The sequence below is a fragment of the Diabrotica undecimpunctata genome, chromosome 7 (assembly GCF_040954645.1).
Source record: "Diabrotica undecimpunctata isolate CICGRU chromosome 7, icDiaUnde3, whole genome shotgun sequence".
In the NCBI taxonomy this organism is placed as follows: Eukaryota; Metazoa; Arthropoda; class Insecta; order Coleoptera; family Chrysomelidae; genus Diabrotica; species Diabrotica undecimpunctata.
Window position 1 is genome coordinate 146,405,455 of NC_092809.1, and position 22,929 is coordinate 146,428,383.

The 22,929-nt window shown below is 35.1% G+C and overlaps 3 protein-coding genes across 5 annotated transcripts; 1 reads left to right on the plus strand and 2 right to left on the minus strand.

Annotated features, from left to right (window-relative positions):
- Positions 1 to 271: 271 nt before the first annotated feature.
- Positions 272 to 12,041, minus strand: LOC140446002 (uncharacterized). The gene is made up of 6 exons (XM_072538485.1): positions 11,675 to 12,041; positions 10,235 to 10,363; positions 6,865 to 7,069; positions 6,386 to 6,582; positions 2,595 to 2,677; positions 272 to 2,524 (listed from the first exon to the last, which is right to left on the minus strand). The coding sequence occupies exons 1-6, from the start codon at positions 11,693 to 11,695 to the stop codon at positions 1,855 to 1,857; spliced, it is 1,305 nt and encodes a 434-aa protein (XP_072394586.1). The 5' UTR covers positions 11,696 to 12,041; the 3' UTR covers positions 272 to 1,854.
- A 5,174-nt stretch (positions 12,042 to 17,215) lies between these two features.
- Positions 17,216 to 20,614, minus strand: Polr3E (RNA polymerase III subunit E). Of its 2 annotated transcripts, XM_072538486.1 has the most exons (7): positions 20,530 to 20,614; positions 20,354 to 20,477; positions 19,457 to 19,817; positions 19,138 to 19,391; positions 18,750 to 18,954; positions 18,310 to 18,518; positions 17,216 to 18,023 (listed from the first exon to the last, which is right to left on the minus strand). In XM_072538486.1, exons 2-7 carry the CDS (start codon positions 20,402 to 20,404, stop codon positions 17,595 to 17,597), a joined length of 1,509 nt encoding a protein of 502 aa, XP_072394587.1. In that variant the 5' UTR covers positions 20,405 to 20,477; positions 20,530 to 20,614; the 3' UTR covers positions 17,216 to 17,594. The 2 variants fall into 2 exon arrangements, with proteins under 2 accessions (XP_072394587.1, XP_072394588.1); XM_072538487.1 differs by lacking the exons at positions 20,354 to 20,477; positions 20,530 to 20,614 and adding an exon at positions 20,002 to 20,234 and having other exon boundaries at positions 17,219 to 18,023.
- Positions 20,615 to 20,695: 81 nt separating this feature from the next.
- mRpS7 (mitochondrial ribosomal protein S7) lies at positions 20,696 to 22,639 on the plus strand. 2 transcript variants are annotated; one of them, XM_072538489.1, is made up of 4 exons: positions 20,696 to 20,828; positions 21,669 to 21,848; positions 21,913 to 22,147; positions 22,378 to 22,639. In XM_072538489.1, the coding sequence occupies exons 1-4, from the start codon at positions 20,809 to 20,811 to the stop codon at positions 22,594 to 22,596; spliced, it is 654 nt and encodes a 217-aa protein (XP_072394590.1). In that variant the 5' UTR covers positions 20,696 to 20,808; the 3' UTR covers positions 22,597 to 22,639. The 2 variants fall into 2 exon arrangements, with proteins under 2 accessions (XP_072394590.1, XP_072394589.1); XM_072538488.1 differs by lacking the exon at positions 20,696 to 20,828 and adding an exon at positions 21,458 to 21,617.
- Positions 22,640 to 22,929: the final 290 nt, after the last annotated feature.

Genomic DNA, 22,929 nt, shown 5'->3' on the forward strand with positions numbered 1-22,929 from the left:
ATATTTTTCACTTATTTTGATAATAGTGGTGTTTTAGAGTTCATTGTAAGATTTGCTCGAATCACCTAGAAACGGAGATACTACCATATGTTGTCATTATCCGATTTAAACTGAAGCTTTTCTTAATTCAAATCGGCGTATACTGTATTTTTAACCACTTCATTGATCATATATATTCTTTTTCTTCTTTTTGTACCCCTTTTCAACATTGTTCTTTATCGTTCTTCCTGTGTATTAAAGACCATTGGGATGCAAAAAAATATTAAAAGTGTACTTTAATATATTTATTAATAAAAATAACAAAGAGCGATAGATAAAATAAACAATAAAATACCACATACCTACTAACAAGTCTTATTAAAATGTTCAAAACCCTTAACTAACAATGATAAATACAAAATAGATTTTCAAAACGGTGTAAACAAAGATAGTAATCTACTACGAAGGTTTATTTCAGTTATATAATGCTAAAACAAGGCACAAATACTATATAGAAAAGAATTATAGTTTTTTTATACAATCTAGCACAAAAAATTAAATTTTTTGATAAAATTCTGAATACAAAATTATTAAATATTTAACTAAGTAGTTCAAGTCAGTACTCGATACTGTACAATGGAAGGCTCAAGATATATCTACAACATACATTTATAGTCTTACTCGTGAATTTAATAGTTACAATCGTGATTTATAAGGTTATTTAATATAACAGTCTCCTTATTCTGACAGATGACAATGTAATATGACTTGAATCCCGTTATAAATCGTTTATTAATCAAATTAAAGGGTTCAAAATAATATATCCTATTTGAAGTCCATTGAAATATTTGCTAAGCTTACTCCTGGGTAACTTATTTTGACAGATGACAATGTAATTGGCGTTGAATACAGTTAAATCCCGCTATGAATTGTTAAGTAATCAAATTAAACAATTAAAAAGAATATTGCATGTCTGTAATTGTCTGTATTGCATGTCTGTAATTGACGTTTAATATAGCCGTTTATGGCTTGGAAGCATAGACATTGGAACAAGTGCATCTAAATAGGTTGGCCGCCTTTGAATTTTTGTATTACAGAAGAATCCTACGAATATCATGGACTCAAAGAATGTCAACCGCAGAAGTTACTAGAAGAATAGGAAATGAAGCTGAAATAATATTGACTATCAAAAGAAGAAAACTTAAGTATTTGTTATGCCATGTTATGAGAGGGCAAAGATACTCATTATTGCAGGCAAATCTCGAGGAAAGCGAAATGTGTTAAGACGAAGAAAATCGTGGCTTAAGAACTTGAGAGGATGGTTTGAATGCAGTAGTGTAGAACTATTTAGAGCGGCAGTCAAAACGGTCTGCATAGCCAAGATGATTTCCAACCTTCGACAGAAGATTTAACTTAAAGAAGAAGACTATCCGAATCGGTTAAGTTCTTTTTATGCAGAGGTTGGCAACACTTTTTATTTATACCTTTTTGGAAAAATGTAAACCATAAAGTGTTGATTTTAGAAAAAAACCGATTTTTATATGTATAGCATCTACCGCTTATTTCTGGAAATAGCTATATTATATATATATATATACCTTTTTAAGTTAATATCATATTGCAAATGGTTTCCAACTGATTTTAGCAAATAAATAAAGAATTTAACGGCAAAAATTAATTAAAAAAAGTCTGTTGTACATTACGAATCAGAATTCTACGTCATTTCAACAGATCAATCTCTAGCTGCCAATTGTATATTGTACTGTTGTTTTCTCTACAAGAAACTGAAGTTATGCCGAGTCTTTGAAAAGTGTTCCCATCAAAAAGCAAACACAGCTACAGATGTTCTAAAAACTTGAAGTATTTGACCTAGACTTAAATTAACGATAACAAAAATGATTCGGAAGAATCTGAGGCCTGGCTATTAACCTCTTCTGGCTCCTCGTTGTTGTCAAAAATTTGCGAATAAAGCTCTTCTTTTTTCAAATGTAACTGCGATTCGCGATCTAAGACTTTAGAAGATCTTCTGCCAGTACCTTCAATGATATCCATAAGAACGTCGTTCTCTTGGTAGTTAGTAGAAGGTTCTTCAGCAATAGGAATGTCTTCTTTGTTATATTCTAGTGTGGTGTGAGAACTTTCGGTTGAATTTGTAGACGCTTGTTCTTGGATGTTTTTTTCTTCTAAATTGTACTCAACTGTATCATCAGAACTACTGCTTAAATCAAGCTTTTCATTTACCAATGTTTCCTGAGAAGATTCGGGCACCATTTCTTTATGATCGGATTTAATATCTTCTGTCTTTTGATTTTTCATAAAATGGCCGCCACTGATCGATTCTTCTTCGTTGGAGTCGATTTGTTCTCCTAATTTTCTTTTTTTGCTCTTGTAAGTGCGTTTAACAACTTTGGGCAATTCGGAATGCTGCGAAGCGTCTTCTTCTTCGTCCGAATTTCGTTGGAAGTTTTCACAGAATTCCCACGTTAAGATGAGCCACCAATAGTGGTAGTTGTCACGGGTGTTAGCATAGTTGTCATTGTCTGCCCTAAAATGTACAATGCCTGTATTATATGTAACCAATAGCTGCGAAAGGCCGAGAAAAAAAAATTACTTACTGACAAAAATCTATTAATCGACCAGCTGTGCCAGGATTCGCCCAATTAAGCATCGTCCATTGTAATTTTTGATCTGGGTTTTTCTGAAACAGTATTGTGATCTATTAGTAGTGTCACTGAAAAAAAAAATTGCAAATGTTTGCAATTCATTGTGATATTTGCCAGCTTTACTCCACAGCAACTTATTTTGATATATTACAACATAATTGATATTTAATACAGTAAAATCCTGTTATAAATTGTTTATTAATCAAATTAAACGATTCAAAATAATACTGTCTGTCTCCTTAATTGCAATTGATTGAAATAATGCTAAAACCCAAAAGCACACTTATTTTGATGGATAGTAACATTTAATTCTGTTGACTGCGTTTATAGATTATTTAATGATCACATTGACCGATTCAAAATAATATTTCCTGTCTGTTTGCATACGAGTGGAAAATATTTGCTAGATTTATTATGTAAAAGGTTTACAAAAATAAAATTAAATCTCTCATTACGCATAGACTTTTTATATTTTAAGTTTGTCATTATAGCCCAAGATCCCACTGCAGGATCACTACTTTTACAACCTAGTTAATCAATCTCACATTTTTACATACATATAAAATTAGAACACATCGATAATAGGTTTCCAGTAAAAAAGTGGCCGGATGAAGACGCGGCCGAAAAGATCTTGAAAATGAAACGAATAAAAGTAGACTACACATCCTGCTGAGTAATAGAATCAAGGGTAGAAATACTGAGATGCCTGAGATGTCTCGCCTTTGGACACAAACAATGGCACTGCAAGGGGCAGAACAGAAGAGGATGTTGCTTCCGATGTGGCAAAGAGGGTCACATAGCGCTCGAATGCAAGGAAGAAACAACCAGATGCCTCAACTGCGACGTGACTGGGTATGTGGCGAATTCTGTGGCATGACTAGTTCCAAGAAAAGTATGCGAGTGGAAACAGTACAAAAGAGAGCTCGAAAGAAGTCCAAGGCTTAGAAATGGCAAACACAGGAAACAGGATTCGAGAGCTGAGGGTGCTCCAAACTAACGTGGGAACAGCAAGATTAGCAGATGATTTTGCCGACGCTGCCGCAGTAGCAAAGAACATCGATGTGCTGGTGACGGAGGAACCAAATCCAACAGCGGTGAGGAGAAGAGGATGGTTTGTAGATACGACAGGGAGGGCTGCTGTACGAATCTACAACAGGAAGATGCGATTGTATGAAATTAAGCCGAAAGAAGGATATGTGATTGTTCAGATGGAGGGGGTGCGGCTGGTCTGCTGTTATATTTCTCCAAACGTGACGATGGGCGAGTACGAGATCATGCAGGAAGTGGGAAACACAGGAGGAGAATACGTGGTGCTGGGAGATTTTAACGCAAAAGCAGTGGGGATCTCCCATCACCGACACTCGCGGCTGGATACTGACTGACTGGGTGGGTACTCTAGACCTACTGGTTCTGAACACAGGTCTGGAGCCTACGTTTGTTAGGAGAGGTACGGGTACGTACATCAACGTGACCATGGCGACACAAGGAATAACAGCGAAAGCAAGAGGCTGGAAGGTTTTGCCAGACTACACCGGAACTGAACATCGGTACATCGGGTTCTCGATAACCGGAACGGGGACCACTAACGCGATCCGTGCGTCTGGATACGTCGGGGGGCGGATGCGGCGATGAGAATGACTGGAAAGTATACGAGGAGCCGATTAAATGGAGAGTGAGCAGGGTCAATCACCGACGGTGGAAAACCTGGAGAGTCATTAAAAAAGAGATGGAAGGAAGCAAGATAGGTCGCCAAGATGTCAACAGAATGCCATACTGGTGGAATGTGGACATCGAGGCACTAAGAAATGAATGTATAGCAATGAGAAGAAGGTTAACGAGAGCAAGGGGCAAAGCAGGGATCAACTCTGAGGAGATCGAGGAAGAGTACCGCGCAAGGAAGAGGTAACTTTACAGGAAAATCCGTACAGAAAAAAGAAGGCACTGGAAAGAGCTGTGTGATTGCTGGATGAGAACATCTGGGGTCAGGGATACAAGATTGTCATAAAAAAGTTCCATGCGTATCCTCCTTACGAAATGCCTATGGACAAGAAGCTTGAAGTAAGACGAGAGCTCTTTCAAGAATGCATTCAATACTCTGCAGTGGAACGAGGTAATGAAGGCAATGAAGGAGAGAGAATGTTCTGGTTACCTGATGAATGTGGTGGCGGAGTATCTGTCCGAGAGAAGGATTATGGTGGAAAAGTGCACGATCGTGGACGTGACGGCCGGGATCCCCCGGGGATCTGTCTTGGGTCCGACGTTATGGAACCTGGCATATGACGGGGTTATGAACTGTGAATACGTAGAGGGTACAACCCTCTTCGCATTAATTCGCATTCGCGGATGACCTCGCTGTACAGGGATGAGCCAGATCTCAAATACCGGATTCGGAACGCAGGCCACGTCGTAAAGAAATGGATGACGCAGCACGGACTGAAACTTGCGGCAGAGAAAACCGAAGAAATCATTCTAAAGGGGAAAAGGAACAGGCAAAGTGTTGAATTACAATGTGCAGGAGCATGTCTAATACCCAAGAAACACGTAAAGAACCTAGGAGTGACATTGCACCAGAATGGAAAATGTAGAGAGCACGTGCGGGAGGTGGCCTGGAAGGCTGCAAATAGTGCGGCTGCGTTGAGGAGGGTGATGCCCAACATTGAAAGACCCAAATCCGAAAGAAGGAGGGTCTTACACGGTGTTGCACAGTCAATTGTCCTCTACGCGGCACCAGTCTGGAGCAGGGCTGTAGAGATAACGGCCTATAGGAGGCTCATGACCCGAGTGGACAGAACTGTTGCGAGTAAACATGCGCCTACAGGACTGTGTCTGTGACAGCCTTGTGGACCATCACTGGATGTGTTCCGTTGCATGTTTTGGCGGTGGAAAGAAAAGAGCTCTATGAGAGAAGAGGCCTAAACCTTACTATGGCCAAAAGAAGACAGGAAAGGGAAAAGGTGAAAAAAATTAAAAGATGGCAAGAAGAATGGAACAACACGGAGGATGTGGCACAGTGGACGAAAATGCTGATCCCGAACATAAGAAATTGGGTGGACTGTCGCCACAGGCGACTGGATTATTTCCTGATGCAGGTGCTCACAGGACACGGGTGTTTTAGGGCCTACCTCTCTAGGTTCGGAAAGGCTGACACAGATGAATGCCTATAATTATCGCAATGAAAAATCGCCGTTGCCATAACTAATTATTTTTCAGTTATAATTATTTCAAAGGAATATTAAATAGGAAGGATAATAAAGAAAACTGTGTAACGGATATAAAGATACATAAAGGATGAAATAAAAAAGAAAAATAAGAAAAGAGAAGAAACCAAATTAATTACTATTTAACTGGGAATAAGCCACAATTAAAGGTTAAAATACGTTTATTGACGTTTCAATTTCCACTTCGGAAATCGTTCTCAAAATACAAACATTAGTAAATTTTGAGAACGATTTCCGAAGTGGAAATTGAAACGTCAATAAACGTATTTTAACCTTTAATTGTGGCTTATTCCCAGTTAAATAGTAATTAATTTAAAATGCCACAAGAAAATAGCTTCAGAACAATAAGAAGAAACCAAGTTGTATAAAGATATTTTTAAAATACAGATTTTCTACTGGTCAATTAATAGGTTTCTTTATTTAACAAAATTCATCCGAATTCATTTCAATAAACGGGTAATGCGCAAAACCTTTTTATTCCTTTAAAAATTCTCAACTGCTTCTCTTACAAATAAAAAAACTTACATAAAAATTCCTCCTTGTAATCCCAATATTAAAATCTCCGCTAAGTCTTTTAAAAATCAATTTGTTGGCGATAACATCGAAATGGTCGATAACAACTGAGTAAAAGTTGCAGTCCAACAAATTATCGACCAGTTTAAGGTTTTCAAATGAAACAAGGAGAGCCAAACGATTTTCTTCAATAAAATCCGCTAGGTTTGCTAAAAGAAATATTTTAAAATATGTATATATCAGTAGTGATACTGATTTACATTACTACAAGTCAATATTATAAATCACAATTTTTATAATATTCACTTGTAGTAATGTATGTAGTGTAATGTGGATATTAGAGTGTGTTGATACATAGGTTTTATAAATATGAAATTGTGTTTGACATAATGAAATCAGTTGCTTTTTTCAGCTAATCTTAAATGACAAATAAAAAATACAGTAAATTTTGAGGGGATAAACTAACAAAAAACAACACTAATTGTACCTACTTTTTGAATTGACAATTGTAACTTTCAGTCCTCCAAAATTTTCAAGCCTGTCATTCCATTTTTGCATTAAATATCCAGGTGAAATGACTAATACAATAAACTTATTTTTGGGGCTAATATAATGATTGTAAATGACGTTAAAGAATACAGATACTTGAAGTTGAGTAGCAAATCCATCTTCTTCATTCAAAATGGATCCTTGAAACTAATAAAAAAAATATATGCAATAGACTGTATAAACATATGAAAATAATCTGCTTCCTAGGTTTGATACAAAGAACATGAGTTCTCACATTTTCCAGGCTACATACATTCAATTTTCATTTTTTTTTTGTTATGTAGTACAAATTTAAGTAAGTCTTCTTCTTCTTAAAGTGCCCTCTCCTCAATGGAGGTTGGCTACTACAATTTTAATATCTTCTCTATCTTCAGCTGTTCTTATTAGCTGTTCAAAATTTAGCCCTGTCCATTGTCGGATGTTTCTGAGCCACGATAGTCTTTTCCTTCCTAGGCCTCTCTTTCCCTCGATTTTTCCTTTCACTATAAGTTGGGCATATTGGTGCTTATTATTTCTCAGTATGTGGCCTAGGTATGATGTTTTTCTAACTTTTACTGTGTTAAAAAGTTCTCTTTCCTTGCCTATTCTATGCAGCACTTCTTCGTTTGAGGTATGCGATGTCCATGAAATTAGTACTTTGAGTAAAATAAAAGTGATACAGTAGCCGGTACTGTAGACTAGCGCGAAGCTTCATACTAGGCTTTCTGAATTTTTAAATTTCAAATACACTCGCGATCATAAAATCCGGGTCACCATGAAAATTTCAAATTTCTTGAATATTTTTGCATCTGGTGCAGTAATAACCTTTTTTTAGGCTAATGTATTTTTTTTGTCATCGATGTTTGTTTTGAAAGAAAAAAAACGGGTTGTTTATTGTTTTTATTAAAAAAGCAGAAAACAAACCAAATTGTTGAAACAGACATACGAAAAAAAAAAAAATGAACAATACAGAACATGGTAAAACATCGGTGGAATTAATGACTAATATCGTGCATTGCCTCCCCTTGCTCTAATAACCTCTTGCAGACGACTGGGCATACTCTCAATTTTTCTCCGGATTACATGTTGTGGTATGTTATTCCACTCTCTCACTAACAGATCATTAAGCTCGTGTGCGTTGTTAGGAGCAGGTGTATGAGTTTGAATGCGTTTTTTCAAATCGTCCCAGAGATGTTCGATGGAATTCAGGTCCGGAGACCTAGCTGGCCAGGGTAACCCCGTAATTCCAACCTCGTCCAAGTATTGCATACTGATCCTGGCAACGGGCGTTCGCGCGTTGTCCTGCATAAAAACGGCGTCTTCTCCAACCCCATCCATGGTGGGTATAACATGTTCTTCCAGAATCTCCGTAATGTACCTTCGTGCAGTTAAGGACCCATTTTCGATGAAGGGTAATTTTGTGCGATAGTCGGAAGATCTTCTTCTTCTTTAAGTGCCATCTCCGCGGCGGAGGTCGGCAATATCATAGTTATTCGGACTTTTGAGACGGCTGCTCTGAAAAGTTCATTTGATGTACATCCGTACCACTCTCACCGGTTCACCGGTTCTCCCCCAAATTCTTACACGTCCATCGGATCCAGTTAAGCAGAAACGGGATTCATCTGAGAATAACACTGCTCCAATCATTAATTCCCCAATGTGCGTATTGTCGAGCAAAAGCTAGGCGAGCAATTCGATGCGCCCGGCGAAGTGGCGGTCCTGTAGCCGTTACTCGAGAAGATAGTCCAGAAGAACGAAATCCTCTCCAGACTGTTGCAACGCTAACGCACAAAGAAACGGTCATCTCGTACCGTGGTCGTTCTTCTTCGTCCAGAGCCAGGTCGTCTGGTTAGCAAACCGTCTCCTGAAAGCGTTGAAGCACTCGTTGAACCGTAGAAAGGCTTACGCCAACAGTTCTTGCGACTTGCCGTTGAGTGTGACCGTCTTCCACAAGCGTAACAATGCGTGCCGTTTCAACAACAGTCAAAGGCATTTTTGGCAAAAAATAAACAATAATAAACACTAATAAACACTAATGGTGGCAATATTAAACGTTTGTTTGTTGCGTTTAAACAGAAAGTCGAAGCATAAATGAGACATTTAAAACAAGCGGCAGTTACAGATACCGTTCATTTTGGGAAGTGTATAGTTTTCCGCGTGTTACAAAGGAAACCGCTAAGCCGACAATAATTCTCAGAAACATGCATTAGTTTGTATTTGTGTTATTTATTTTGTGTTATTATTTACGATAAAGCTCGTTAAAAATGAAATAACGGTGATTTTCAAGGTGATCCGGATTTTATGATCGCGAGTGTATTTTTAAAATTGAATAAAGTAGTTTTGTGGTGAATCTATACATGATTCAAATAAACAAAAAAAAAATAATTAAGAATTACATAAAACTGTTAGTTAATATCCATATAGATTTTAATAACATTGAAAAAGTTTATATGTTGTATAACAGACTCTCCTCGTCGCATAAATGAACTCTTTCAACTGTTTACAGCGTAATGAAGCGTCTTACCAAGTTGATTCTGTAGTAGAAGTAGCGCCACGAATTACGCTATTTCGTGGCGCTACTTCCGTAACGCTGTGTCGGGGTACTACGTCCGTGGCCCTCGTCTCAGCATTTTACTATAGAAAAAAGTAATACAAGGCCAGTATAGAAGCTTCGCTTCAAATATGTATAGTTTAAATAGGACAACAACTCTTCACAAAAGGTGTAGAAGATTTTATTGATGATGCCCACCCTGAACACTCCAGCGCCAGCAACAGTAACTCATGAAAATGTTGAAAAAATTGTTATAGAAAATCTTCAAATGATTATTAAAGAAGCTGCTGAGCCCATCAGCATGTCAGTTGGCTCCACGGTACCACAATAATGCACCAGTCCAAACAGCATTACTTCTTGTTTGTGGTTTTTTGTCCAAAAACAGCAACATCATTATGCCTTAGCCAACATATTCATCATACTTGGTCCTTGTGACTTAATCCTATACCCAAAACTGGAAAAAAACAAGAAAGAGCATGACAAATGTCACGTCATTCAGCATGGTGACTACCGTACTACTGACCCATAGAAATAGCAATTCCATGGCCTCCTTAAATTATGTTTTTTGTTGGAAGACTCTGTATTCTACAACCAAGGACACACATTCATAACCAATGTTAACTGTAATTTACAGTAAAAAATACACATTCGATTTATTAATATAATAAAATTGAATCACTAAGTATTTACAAATAGAAAATTCTGCAAAATTCTTAAATCTGCAAAAGTTACTTTATTTCATAAGCTATAAGGTGTGAGTTGAGTTTAGTGACTATACTTACCTCATTTTTAAAATTCTGAAATAAAAAGTTTATGGCAAGTATGTCCTGACTCTTTAATTTACCAGCCACATTTTTACTTATAGATACAACTTTTTCTCCTCTAGATAACACCCAAGATTGTTTTTCAGGCTAAAAGTAAAATTAATGTAGTAATGAGTATTGTTCCTGACCACAGAACAATTAAAAATGTAAGTATTACATAAAATGAATATTTATATACATGCCACACATCTGCAACATTTAGATATCCTAAGAAAATGGAAAAAAATTAATATTTGTTAATATCTTAATTGCTATGCAAAAATTTGCAAATAACAAAGAATTTTATAATTAAAAAAACTTTCAAATGCCACAACTTTAGTATTTTTGTTGATATTTTCATGGCTCTTTATAGCTCACTTTCACAATTTTGGATTATCAGGTGGTAATCAGCAAAATGAGTTGTTTTTCTTTGGATTGATCAATATTCTATAAGGATGTAGGATTGGAGATTTATTTACAATATGGTTGGAAGATGATACAGTATTTTCCTCATTTAGGTCTGGTCACATCCTGAATGTTTTTATTTGTGTATGTTAAATAATTTGTATACCTGCCCATATTATTTTATGCTGTTAATATATATTAAAAAGTGTTGATGACATACTACAACCTTGTTGCAATTTTGGTTTTGTTTCGTTTGACTGCATTATAATCGTGATTTATATTTGCCAGATTGGGTAACTCTGAGGTGGCATCCCCACCATCTAACATACCTAGCTACAGACTGGTAATATGTACTGAGACTAAAGATTGGTAATCACTAGCACTAGGGACCTGTTCCAGGATGTCATGAATAGTTAAAATTAACTTCACGTTCACTAACAAAACAGTGAACCATAAAACATAAGCATTTATTCAACAGTAAGAACACTGTTTCACTCCGCGATACATATAATATTTGAATTACTATGCATGAATCACTCCCCTGTTCTTCCTTTTCACCTGTTTTCATTTGTAGTTTATTTATGACAATCACTGAAAGGTCTTCTGGAATTTTTCTTATCTTAATTGTCCTTCTTTTCTCTTGCTCTTTTAAGGAATAGAACTTCTTAATTGAGCTATATATTAGCATTTGATTTCACTGAGAACTGAGTTTTATAATGTTTATGGTTTAATAAAATATTGGAACTCGGGCAAGACTGCAAGAAGGAACTGTAACTTTCCTAAATTTGTGGCAACCCTGTGATACAAAATAATTAACTTTAATTCATCCAAAAACCACTGAAGTTGATGACCCAATAATTTGCATTGTTCATTAATTGAACTGGAATCCATTAATAAATTTTATACATTTCAAGTTGGTAAAGATTGCGCCCTTATATGGTAACACCACATGTTTAGCAGGTTTTCATGCATTCAGGATTTTTGTAAAGTGAATTCAAAGATTATAAGACTTACCTCAGAGAAAGTAAGCATCATTAATAGTTCAACTCAACGAGACGATTTCATTGAACCGTGACAAGACATATAAAATCATAACTAAAATGTAGAGCACTTTTATATATAAAATAGTAACAAAAACCGAAAAACTTGTTTTGGCTAGATCACTGTCGTTTTCAAAAAAACTATGCCCTTCAAGCATTGTTACTTTTCATCGTATCATTCGGTTTCAATATTTAGGGAAGATATCACACCTTGTTGTTTGATTAAATATCTAGAACAATTCGGTCATCGGTAACCTAAATTCAGTTTTCAGGTTCCATTCTCAAAAATTATGTTTACATTGCAAAAATTAATATACAACTGTCAAAGTCATCACGCTATAATGATAACGTCGCATGGTTGCCAGATGGCTCAGCCTCATGCGATTTCTGTGTGAGTTTAGAAAGGAATAAAATTTACATAATTTAAATACACTGCCGAGCATAAAATTATGGTCACCCCGTAATTTAAATTTATTTTAGACATTATTATTCTTTTTTAAATATTTTCGGTTGTAACATAGTTTACCAATGGATTGTTTGAAAAAAAATGTTGCTGTTTCGATAAGCGTTTGGGTCCCATACCCTATTTCCTAAAAATCATTATCAGCAAATATAGTTTTTGATTCCATGATTTTAACGTCATTTGTAAAGTATTTGTGTAGTGCTGTTACTGTTTGGTGTATTGCAATGAGCATAAGTTCGGTTGTGGCGGCGTTAGAAGATGGCCATGGTCAGCGCGAACGGCAAGAAACGTTAGTGTATCTCGAGTGTGCAACAAGTATGGCGATGGTACGAAGAGACCGATATGATTACTCGAAGAACTGGTTAACGTCAAGGCAGAATTACAAAAGCTAGATATGACCGCTTTGTTTTCCTTCGAAATCATCTGCAAGAAGTGAGAAATGTAAACCTCAGTGAATGGATAGTTAAGAGGCAATTTCATTCTGCTGGTTTGTCTTCTCGAACTAGAGTAACTGGACCACCGCTTTTCCGTGAACACCTAATCGCCATGTTGAATTTTGCACGATAACACTTGGCTTGGAGAATACAGGATTGGAGTCGTGTAGGTATTGTTTTCTGATGGATCGAGATTCTGTCTTGTGGGCTCAGATCAACGTGTAAGAGTGTGGCGACATTGGCGACGCCCAGTCGAGAAGTGTGCTTAAACATGTGTTGCCGAGCGACTTCCATTTGGTGGAAGGTCAATTGTGGCATGGGGAGGCATATCGTTTGACGCTCGCACAGAGTTAGTCTTTATCGAGAATGGGACATTGACTGCACCTAGGTACCTGTCACAGGTTTTAGAAAACCATGTTTTACCGTTTATGGTTATTCTTGGACACGACGCAAAATTTATGCATGATAATGCGCGGCCCGACACTACTGGGATAGCAAAGCATGCCTCGTCGCTTGCAAGCTGATGTCACTGACAGATAAGCGAGTACTCGCTAATGAAGTTCTTAAAATTTCTTTTATTTCCACAAAAAGCAGATCAAATTAAAATTGTCTGTTCAAATACTCACCGCAACCGACACTGCTTGACTTCGGTGATCGAACGAGAACCGGTATATTCAGTGTTGTATGGCTGTTGCAGGTCATCATGCAGGGTACAGTCGATGGCAAAAAGGGAATAGGTACAAAGAGGAAGTCATGGCTGCGAAATATTCGAGACTGGACAAACATGACTGTAGACGAATTATTCCACGTTGCAAAAGACAGAGAAACTTTTAGAAATGTGGTCGCCAACTTCCGTTAATGGGGACGGCATAGGAAGAAGAAATAATGCCTATAATATCATGATAGTATGCTATAATTTAGGTAATGCCTAAGTATTTTTGATAAATTTTACTATTTTATTTCATTTTGCAGTTTTACCCAGTTATAAAAGTATTCCTCCTAATTTTAGAACAATTTTCTTAATACCCGATTTATCTAAGTTTATGTTTTTGTCTTTTTGCTATCTGTTCTATTTTATTTATGTTTACTTGGCTAATTTGTTAACATTCCATAATATCTGGCTGAACTTTTGAGTAAGTAAATAAAAATTGTTAATTTGTAGCCATTATTGCTTTAATGCTTTCTTTCCTATACTATTTCTCTCTTCTGGTTACTAATAAGAAGGTAAATCTGATAGAAATATAGAGATATTATAATTTTAAGTGTGTTTGTTTTTTTGACTATGTATGCATATTGGTTTTTTAGAGATTTATTCTATTTTTGCTAGGTGGCGCTCTTTATTTTTCCCCTTTCGTTTAGTACCAAATTCCCTTATTTTCATTGATACATTTCAATTCTCCCAATTTTTTTAAATATGCCCCTTTCCAAATTTATTGACCCACGTCCCAAAGCTCACTGCTGTGTCCTTCAAAACATCTGAGTGCCTATTTGCAAGGTGTACTAACTTGCAACTGGATTTTCTTCTTCTCTTTCCATTCCCTACTTTTTTTGAGACAAGTTACGTTGCAATAGTATGGCGCCATCTATTAGCTATATTGCGATTTAAAATCAGAGAAAAACTGTTTTTGAAGTCTTTCCGTACAATTTTTTAAAAATTATCTTCTACACAAACGTTCTCCTGATAATAACAAACAGAACAAAAAAATAATTATCTAATTTGGTGCCGTCGTTCTGAAGTGATGCCCGTACAAACATTTCGGCGATTAATTTTTATTAATATAGATGTATGTAAGTATAATGTAATGATAGAGTGACATAAATACGGAATCTGTGCTATGGGTCGCACCACAGAATAATGACAAAGAAGATATGTGGAATGAGTTAATAAAATAAAAGAGCTAGCCAGAAGGTGTTGCCCACAAGGTAAAAGAATAAGCAGCCGTCCATATTGGTGGACAGACAACATAGAGGGGATAAGAAGAGGAGACATTGAACTAAGAAGAAAAGTCACTGGAGATAAAAAGAATAACCAACTGGTGGAGGAAGAGGCAGGGCCATAAAAATCTTTCAAGAAAGAACTGGCAAAGAAAATAAACAATGAAAAGAAATGTGCGATAACTTCTAGAATGACATCTGGGGTGATGCTTGCAAGATATTACCAAAAATCTCAATGGAATATCCTTAAAATCTAAGAAAGTAGGAGAGAGCTGACAGAAGAGCTTTTTCCACAGACAGAGATAAAGACATTCACGCCTTTGTATGTAGAAACGCCGGCAGCAGATTTCTCTGCAGGGAAGCTGATGGAGCCGGGGAAAGCTGATGAAGGCCGGGAGAACACCTGAACCCGAGAGGGTTCCACAAGAAATTGTAAATCATAGAGAAAAAAGCACCATGGGTGAAAGAAATTACCACCTGAGAAAGCAAAAGTTCCCAGAAGCATGGAAAACAGCAAACCTCTTACTTACTCGCAAACCCGGGAAAGAATTGGGAAACTGGGAGCTTTTAGACCGATTTGCCTATTAAACACAATCGGCACGATCTTAGAAATACTTATAAAGATGAGACTAAAAAAAGAAGTCATAGAGAGAGGGCTTGCCTGAACGCTAATGGATTTAGGACAAGGAAATCTGCAGTAGACGCATTCAGTCGGCTCACGGAATTAACTGCCACATGTAGGATCAAGTGGTTGGCGGCTTTCTTTCTGGACATAACAATGCCTTCAACTGCGCGAGCTGGAGAGTAATACCTGGAGAAATAGGACAGTTGCTCTGGAACATCATTTACAATGAAATCAGTTTAGGAGAAGGAACGCAGGCTACAGCTTATACGGATGACCTGGTCGTTCTAGTAGATCACAATGAAAACAGACTTATAATGAACTCAGCCAATGCTGCACTGGAAAGGGTGAAAACGTGACTGAAAGACCGAGAGTTTTCGCTCGCTTCGCAAAAAACGGAAGCTTTGATACTAAAAGAACCTAGAGAGATCATATCTCCTTCGCCCTCGAGGGAGAAAGAATAAATCCGAACAAAAAGGTTAAATATATAAGAACAAGTTGAATAGTTCTGCGACGACGTTAACACTGCGGTACAAGAGGTAACCACCAACTATACTACACCCGTGGGAGACCTAAGCGCCAAAATAGGCCACAAGCAGGATGATTGTAAGTTTTTAGTTGGACATCTCGGGTATGGAGGTAGAAACGAAAGGGCCTAAACAAGAACGAAATTGACTTTTTAATTACTAGCAAAAAAGATGCTGTTCAAGAGGTATTAAATCAATTTTCAACCGGAAGTAATCATAGAATGGTTAGAGCTAAGATAATCTTGAATGTAAAGAATAAATATGGTAGCAGGGGCAACAAATTTCACATTTACGGCAATTACTAACACAAGTGCATACCAGGAAGAAATACAGAGGCACAGAAGTGCTAAGGCAAACAAACAAGGAAAAATTCACAGAAATCAAGAAACCTAATGCAAAACGAAGGGAAATAAAAAATGATTACACAAAGAACATAGCAAAGCTATGCTAAATAATTTAAACAAAAACATTTCAAAAGCCGATAGGAAAGGCATAATGAACTTTAACACTAAAGAAGCAACTTCCATAGAAAAAAAAAAAGCCTAAAACGAAACGACATCCAGCATAACTGGATTCAAGGTGCTCGAGACCGGAAGCAATTGAATTATTTACAGGAGGTCTATGTTCAGCAGTGGACTCAAACTTTTCAACTTTTATTAGTACCCATTTTTCACACGTATTTGTATTTTTTGTTACTTTCTGGGCACCTGTCTCTATTCTTATTTTTCATGGTTATTCTTACTCCAAAATAGGTAAACTATTTCATCACCAAAAATTTGTAGTCATTACTAATTCTTTTGAATATTTCATTGTTACTTTGACTTGGCTGTATGCCATATACTAAAAGCCATACGGACATTATATAGAAGAATTGCTATTTGCACTATTTTCTTAATTCAATCACTCCTATAACTCTGTCATTTCCAGAAATGGTTTTTGTACTTCTTTTTTGAAAAGAATAAAAAACTTCAGTTTTTTTGGAATATTTATTTACAGGGTTATATATATTCAAGTACAAAATATATATATCAACAATATAATAATAAATAAATTAGTAGTGATATTTAAAACATTTGGATACATTATCCATTATTTGGCAGTTATTAAGTTCCACGCAAATAAAAACTGTTAAGAGCCTAGGAACAAATTCATTTTTGATAACTATCTTACTACAATTTGTGTTCCATTTGAACGATAGTACTTTCCAATGTATTTAAATAGAGGCAAACATTTTCCTTGCAGTGACTATTAAAGGACATATTTTATATGACTACTAGACGGGGAAGAATTGGACTTTTAGGTAAAATGTAGAAATGAGATTTGATATTGCAAAATAACAAAAAAATTTTAGTCTAAATTGTGAAAATTATTATATGAAGACAAAAAAATGGTACACGGCGTCCTTAACATTTTTGAAACCATTGAGTCTCAAATTGAGAGTCACAGTTCACTCTAGATTCAAAACAATATATATATATATATATATATATATATATATATATATATATACATATATATACATATATATATATATATATATATATATATATATATATATATATATATATAGGTATATACCTATACTCAATAATAGTATATCTTATTTTTGTAAAAGAAATTTTCAAAGGCATTGAGATGATTTATTACACATCCAACATATTTTAGAATAGCAGAATACAGAGAACAATTTGCCAATGATATCCTAAAATGCCAGTAATAAAAAGAGCTATAAAAAAGATTTTTTCCTTGCTTCTACTGTGTCCTTGAGTCTCTTCATACCGCTCACTTTGGTCTTCATATTATAGTGACTTTTGATTCTATAAAATGCACAACTTATAGATTAATCCACAACATGTGGTAATCTTGTCCTAATGCTTCAAAATCTTTTAAATATCAAGATTCGTATTTGTTCATCATGAATTCGATGTTGTTGTTTGATTGCTACCACTTTTACTAACCTTATTTTTCTTCCCAACCCCCATCATGCCCTTTCCTTTATCAGACTCATTATCAGAACTAAAACTCAAACTAGTTCTCACTTTCCCATCCTCACTGACACTCTTACTCTCACTTCTACTCTTCCGCCTCTGACTCATGTTGTCTTTCAAAAACTGGCTAAGTTGGTGGAACCTGTGCTCCCACATCAAGTTCTGCTTTTGCACTATGTCACCATGTTTGTTGATGAAATCTTGGTCAGTTGGCAGGTGGAGCTCCCATTCTTTATTGTGACGCCGTAGTTTTGAAATACCTGTGAAAATTTCTTTGATTTCTTCAGAGGGGATTTTGAGAATCGAAGAGACCTTCTTCCTTTCCACGTATTGGCTTTTTGTAAATTGATACAACTAAAAAAAAAGACAAAATCAATTGAATTAAATCACTTTTTGTAACTAAATATTAAATATAAATCAGATCTAGTTCATATATACTATTTGAACGTCTCTATGGACAAGAATTGGGTAATTACAACTTATATATTCAGAAGATAGTTGTTTCTGGTGGTTTCCTTGACATTGCATACTGAAATCTGTATCAGTAACAGATTACAGTCCATATTTTTCTCTATGTTGATGCAGGAAGTCTCAATTACCAATATTTCATCAGGAAAATATCAAAACTGCAAATACTTACAATATAATCTCTGGCTCTGCACATCAATTCTGCTGGAACTCCACTAGTGGCAGAAAATGTATTAGCAGGATACAAAACATCAGACTTAACTACCCAGTTGCCTCTGACTAAAACTGCTACAACCGGAAGAACTTTCAATAACGAATCTGTTGCTGTCTTTTCTCCCCCTGTTAAAAGCATCAAAAGCTGCTGGAATCTTATTATTTGGGCTAAAAAATAAATCATGGTTACATAAATTGTTGTAATAAAATGGACAGTAAAGAAATAATAGTAACTGAATGAATGAAAGAGACACGCTGAGGATTTGATAGGTAGAGGTTTCAGTGGCTATGCAATTTGAAGAAATTTATTCAATGACACACAAACTAAAGAAAAAAACAGAATAAATGATAGCCACTATTAGTAATTTTATAGAAACATAAAAAATTCTTCTCACATACCATCTTTTAATAACACCCTACATCTCTCTTGAATGGGTAAAGCCCTCAGGGCATTCAAAGAGAGCAAGTGAGAAGGCAGTACTGGTTCTAGAGGTGTCTGTTCCTGGTCTTCTGGAATCAGCAGCCTTATATATTCTGAATCTCCTAAAGTAGTAGCTTGGCTGATGTCTTCTGTATTGTCTGACATCAATTTGAGTCTCTCCACCTAAAGAATACTCACATTTGTAATAAAAAAACTAACCAGATCTCTAAAATAAATAAAATACCTAGTTGTTTAAAAGACTCAAATCATCTAATAAGGCAACATAACACAAAAATCTTTGTTAAAAATGATCTACATCTAGTGATTCATATATTTGTCTAAAATAAACATTGATAGCAAACTTACACAACTAAAAGTGCTATCTGCTTCATGCCACTCACACTCAGTCCAAGGTTCTTCAGCTTTTTTAGACTGCAAAGCATGATAGCTAGTTTCATCCATCTTTTTCCACCTTTCATCACTGGATTTGAACTTAACTGTTACTTGTTGGGCAGAACTTGGGCCAGCTTGTTCTTCATCAGACTCATTCCCATCTGTTTCCTTCTTTCTCTTTAAGCCCTTTTCCATATAAGGAAAAACTGGCCTGAATTGAAATACTCCTAAAACAGATACATAATTTTAATATAAAAAATGTGGATAAATACTGTTTGGTTTATCAACTTACCACTAAGAGAGGTAAGATGGACTTCTTTGCCATTATACACAGCCACTGCATACCTGTTGGCATCTTGAACAGTTTTAGATGATTGAAGGAAAACCTTGTCAACAACCTCATTCTCAAAATATTTAGGATTCTTTTTTGTTTTGTCTGAGTCCTTATCTACCTCGTGTGCTATTATCTCAGCTCTTCCTGTATCAAAATTTGGAGAACGGGTATCAATGCCTAGTTCAAGTTTGACTTCTTGGTTTTTGGGTTTGAAAAAGCATGATTTGATTTTGTGTTGATTAGTAGTTACGCTATGGTTTAATGGGTATTGAAATAGATATAAGTTATCCTCTAGTCTCTTGGAATGAATTATGGGTATCTGTAATCAAAAAACTTTGGAAATTTACAAGAATTTTTGACTAAATTACATTTTATATAATTGAGTTGCCCCAAATATAGGCAACTTACAATGTATTATTGCAGTATTTCCAGATTCCCAATATTTCCTTTAAATTCCTAAAATTCAAACATCTCAAGTCATAATATAGCATATTATAGCTTACCATTTGAAAAAACACTAAGATACACTTTTGAATGAAAGCTAAAATGTCAAGTACAACAAATTTTAATGTGCCAAGGAATCATAATAAAATATTGTAATATATAGTTATTCACAGTTAGTATTCTGTGTTCACAGCATGTAAGACACTGGAGCAACACTGTATCCCTGGCAATTGTACAACTTGGAGATATAATTTTTAAATGGTATAAATTCCATCACCAATAACTTAATTGGTTTTTCCGACACCTAACACTATTTTATAAGATAGAAAATATTTAACTAACCATGTACAAAAATATGACAGAATCAACATAACCAAAAACTTAACAATATTTAAGAGATATAAATTTTACCTCTTTAATTATTTCATCATCTTCAGCATCAGCAGCTGTTGAGGCTTCCATTTGTTATAATAATATTAAAATTCTACCCACATAAAAATGATTAACAAATCCACAATATAACATAAACTTCTCCCTGTTTATTCATAGATAAATTACACTGCTATGTGTTGTGGTAGTGTGCTATGCTGTTTATTTAATTCCAAAATAATGTGAATTATTCTGATTATATCACTGTCACTTTGTCAGTATGTCGTATGTCAGTGATGTCTGATGTGATCTGATCAGCCACCCACGGATTCGAGTATACATTCTACGTCTTTATCCGAATATACGCGAACAGTCTGCTTGTGTTTATAAAAGGGTGTAAAATGTAGGTTATTGGAATGGAGGCCAAGGGAAGACAATAGACGGGGTTGGAAACATGAGGAAGAGGCCTATGTTCAGCAGTGGACTCTTGAGGCTGGATGATGATGATGATGAAAATGTAGGTAAATTAAAAATTTATATATTTAAATTAAACTTATTGCATTCTTTACAAGTTAAAATTTACTTGTAAAATTTAATTTACCAATCACATGCATTATAATGTTAAAAACACTTAATTTTTAAAAATTTAAGTTTATAATATTCTTCCATGATTTATATAGGCTCTGTCTATGATAAACATATATTATTGATGTAAATTTCACTGTAATTATCTATTTTAAACTTCACTATTGAGCGTACGTAAAAAAACTCACATTACCAGTTCCCTGTCCTGTCATAGTCTGACCAAAGAATATAGAAGCTTAAGCTTAAGCGCACAGTATAGAGTTGTCTATACTGTGTTAAGCGTCTATATTCTTTGGTCTGACGTTGTAGCACAGAATAAATAATAACTTTATGTTTATTATTCTGTGGTTGTACATAAATAATTTTTACCAAAATATCTGACATTGCAATTACTTTTTCACAATCTTTTTTTTTCTAATATAAAATTTTTGGGAGGAATATGGTTGGTCCTGCAAATTTCTATAAGGACTAAAATTCTTACAAGAACCACACTAAACTTTACTTCTGTGTAATGTTCTGATCTGGAAATGGAGTTAGTCAGTTCAAAAGTCAAAACGTCAAACACATGTCATGTCGACATGTCAAACTTGAAAATATTTTCGGATTCGGGAATATAACCTAATATTATATTATTTATCTATGAATATAACCAAATATAACCTTAGAAAATGTTTAGTTTAACCAGGAATCAACTATTTAGAACTAATTTAAAAGTATTGAGGTATTCTTAATATATTATTGCTTAGCTAGTTTTATAACGGTTTTGTTGTAGTAATGCTCTCCAACAGAATGGCATGTCTCAATATCCTAGTTATTATATTAAACCTGTCTATATTAAGGAATCCCAGAATGATTTAATAAAAAGTGGAGAAGTCCAGAAAATAGCTCATTTACCAACACGGGCTGCTCTTAATGATCAAACTTGTTCCCTGTCATATGATCCACTGGTTAAGTGAGTACCTATTCATTCTGTTTTATTACTTTTTAATACTTATACAAGAGATTTTGACTTGTAGCTTAATGGTAAATTATTGTATGAGACAAGGAAATAAAGTTTTAGCAAGAGGCTTAATGCAACAATGTTTTGAAAATATTAAACGACTGCAACTAGAAAAGTACCACAAATGTCAATCTGAAGAAGAAAAAAGCCTTATTAACTTAGATCCAAAAGATATATTTCATAAAGCTGTGGAAAACTGTAAACCCTTGCTTCAACTTATGTCGATAAAAAGAGGAGGTGTTAGATATCAGGTATGTCCTTAAATTTTGTTAAAATATGCTATAAATAAGAATATGAAAGTAAAAGTTTTGATAAAATAAACTATAGTTATATAATAAACTAAATCCTCTCAATGTCATTGGAGTAAGTTGCACAGTAAATATAAAAATGCATCTATGGTTTTAAAAACATCAATAGAATGTTAAATTTTAGATATTTTCCATTCATTTTGTGACTTTAGATTAAACATTCTTTTTTGTAGGTTCCTGTTCCCATCACAGATAAGAGGGCACAGTTCCTATCAATGAATTGGCTGATACAGGCAGGAAAGGAAAAAGACAGTAATGTGAGGTTTCACTTACAGTTAGCAAGAGAACTAATAGATGCTTCGAATAATACAGGTAAGGTTATTAAGAAGAAACAAGATCTACATCGACAGTGCGAAGCCAACAAGGCATATGCCCATTATAGATGGAGTTAAGTCATTTTACTTTTGTTGTAAATAAAGTAATACTTGAAATACATTCTTTTTTTTACTTATATCTACCATTTTGTATTGAGTATATTATAGATGGAGTTATGTCATTTTACTTTTGTTGTAAATAAAGTGATACTTGAAATACAATCTTTTTTACTTATATCTACTATTAGGCTAGGCTACATAGTATGGCTCATATAATTTATAAATCTCATACTCTCACATAATTTATAAATCTTTGATTTATGATAAAGCCTACTCCCAAAATACTACTTTCTTAGCTGCTATTATTGTTTTTAACCCCTTAACGTACGTGCCCGTCTCAGACACGGGCGC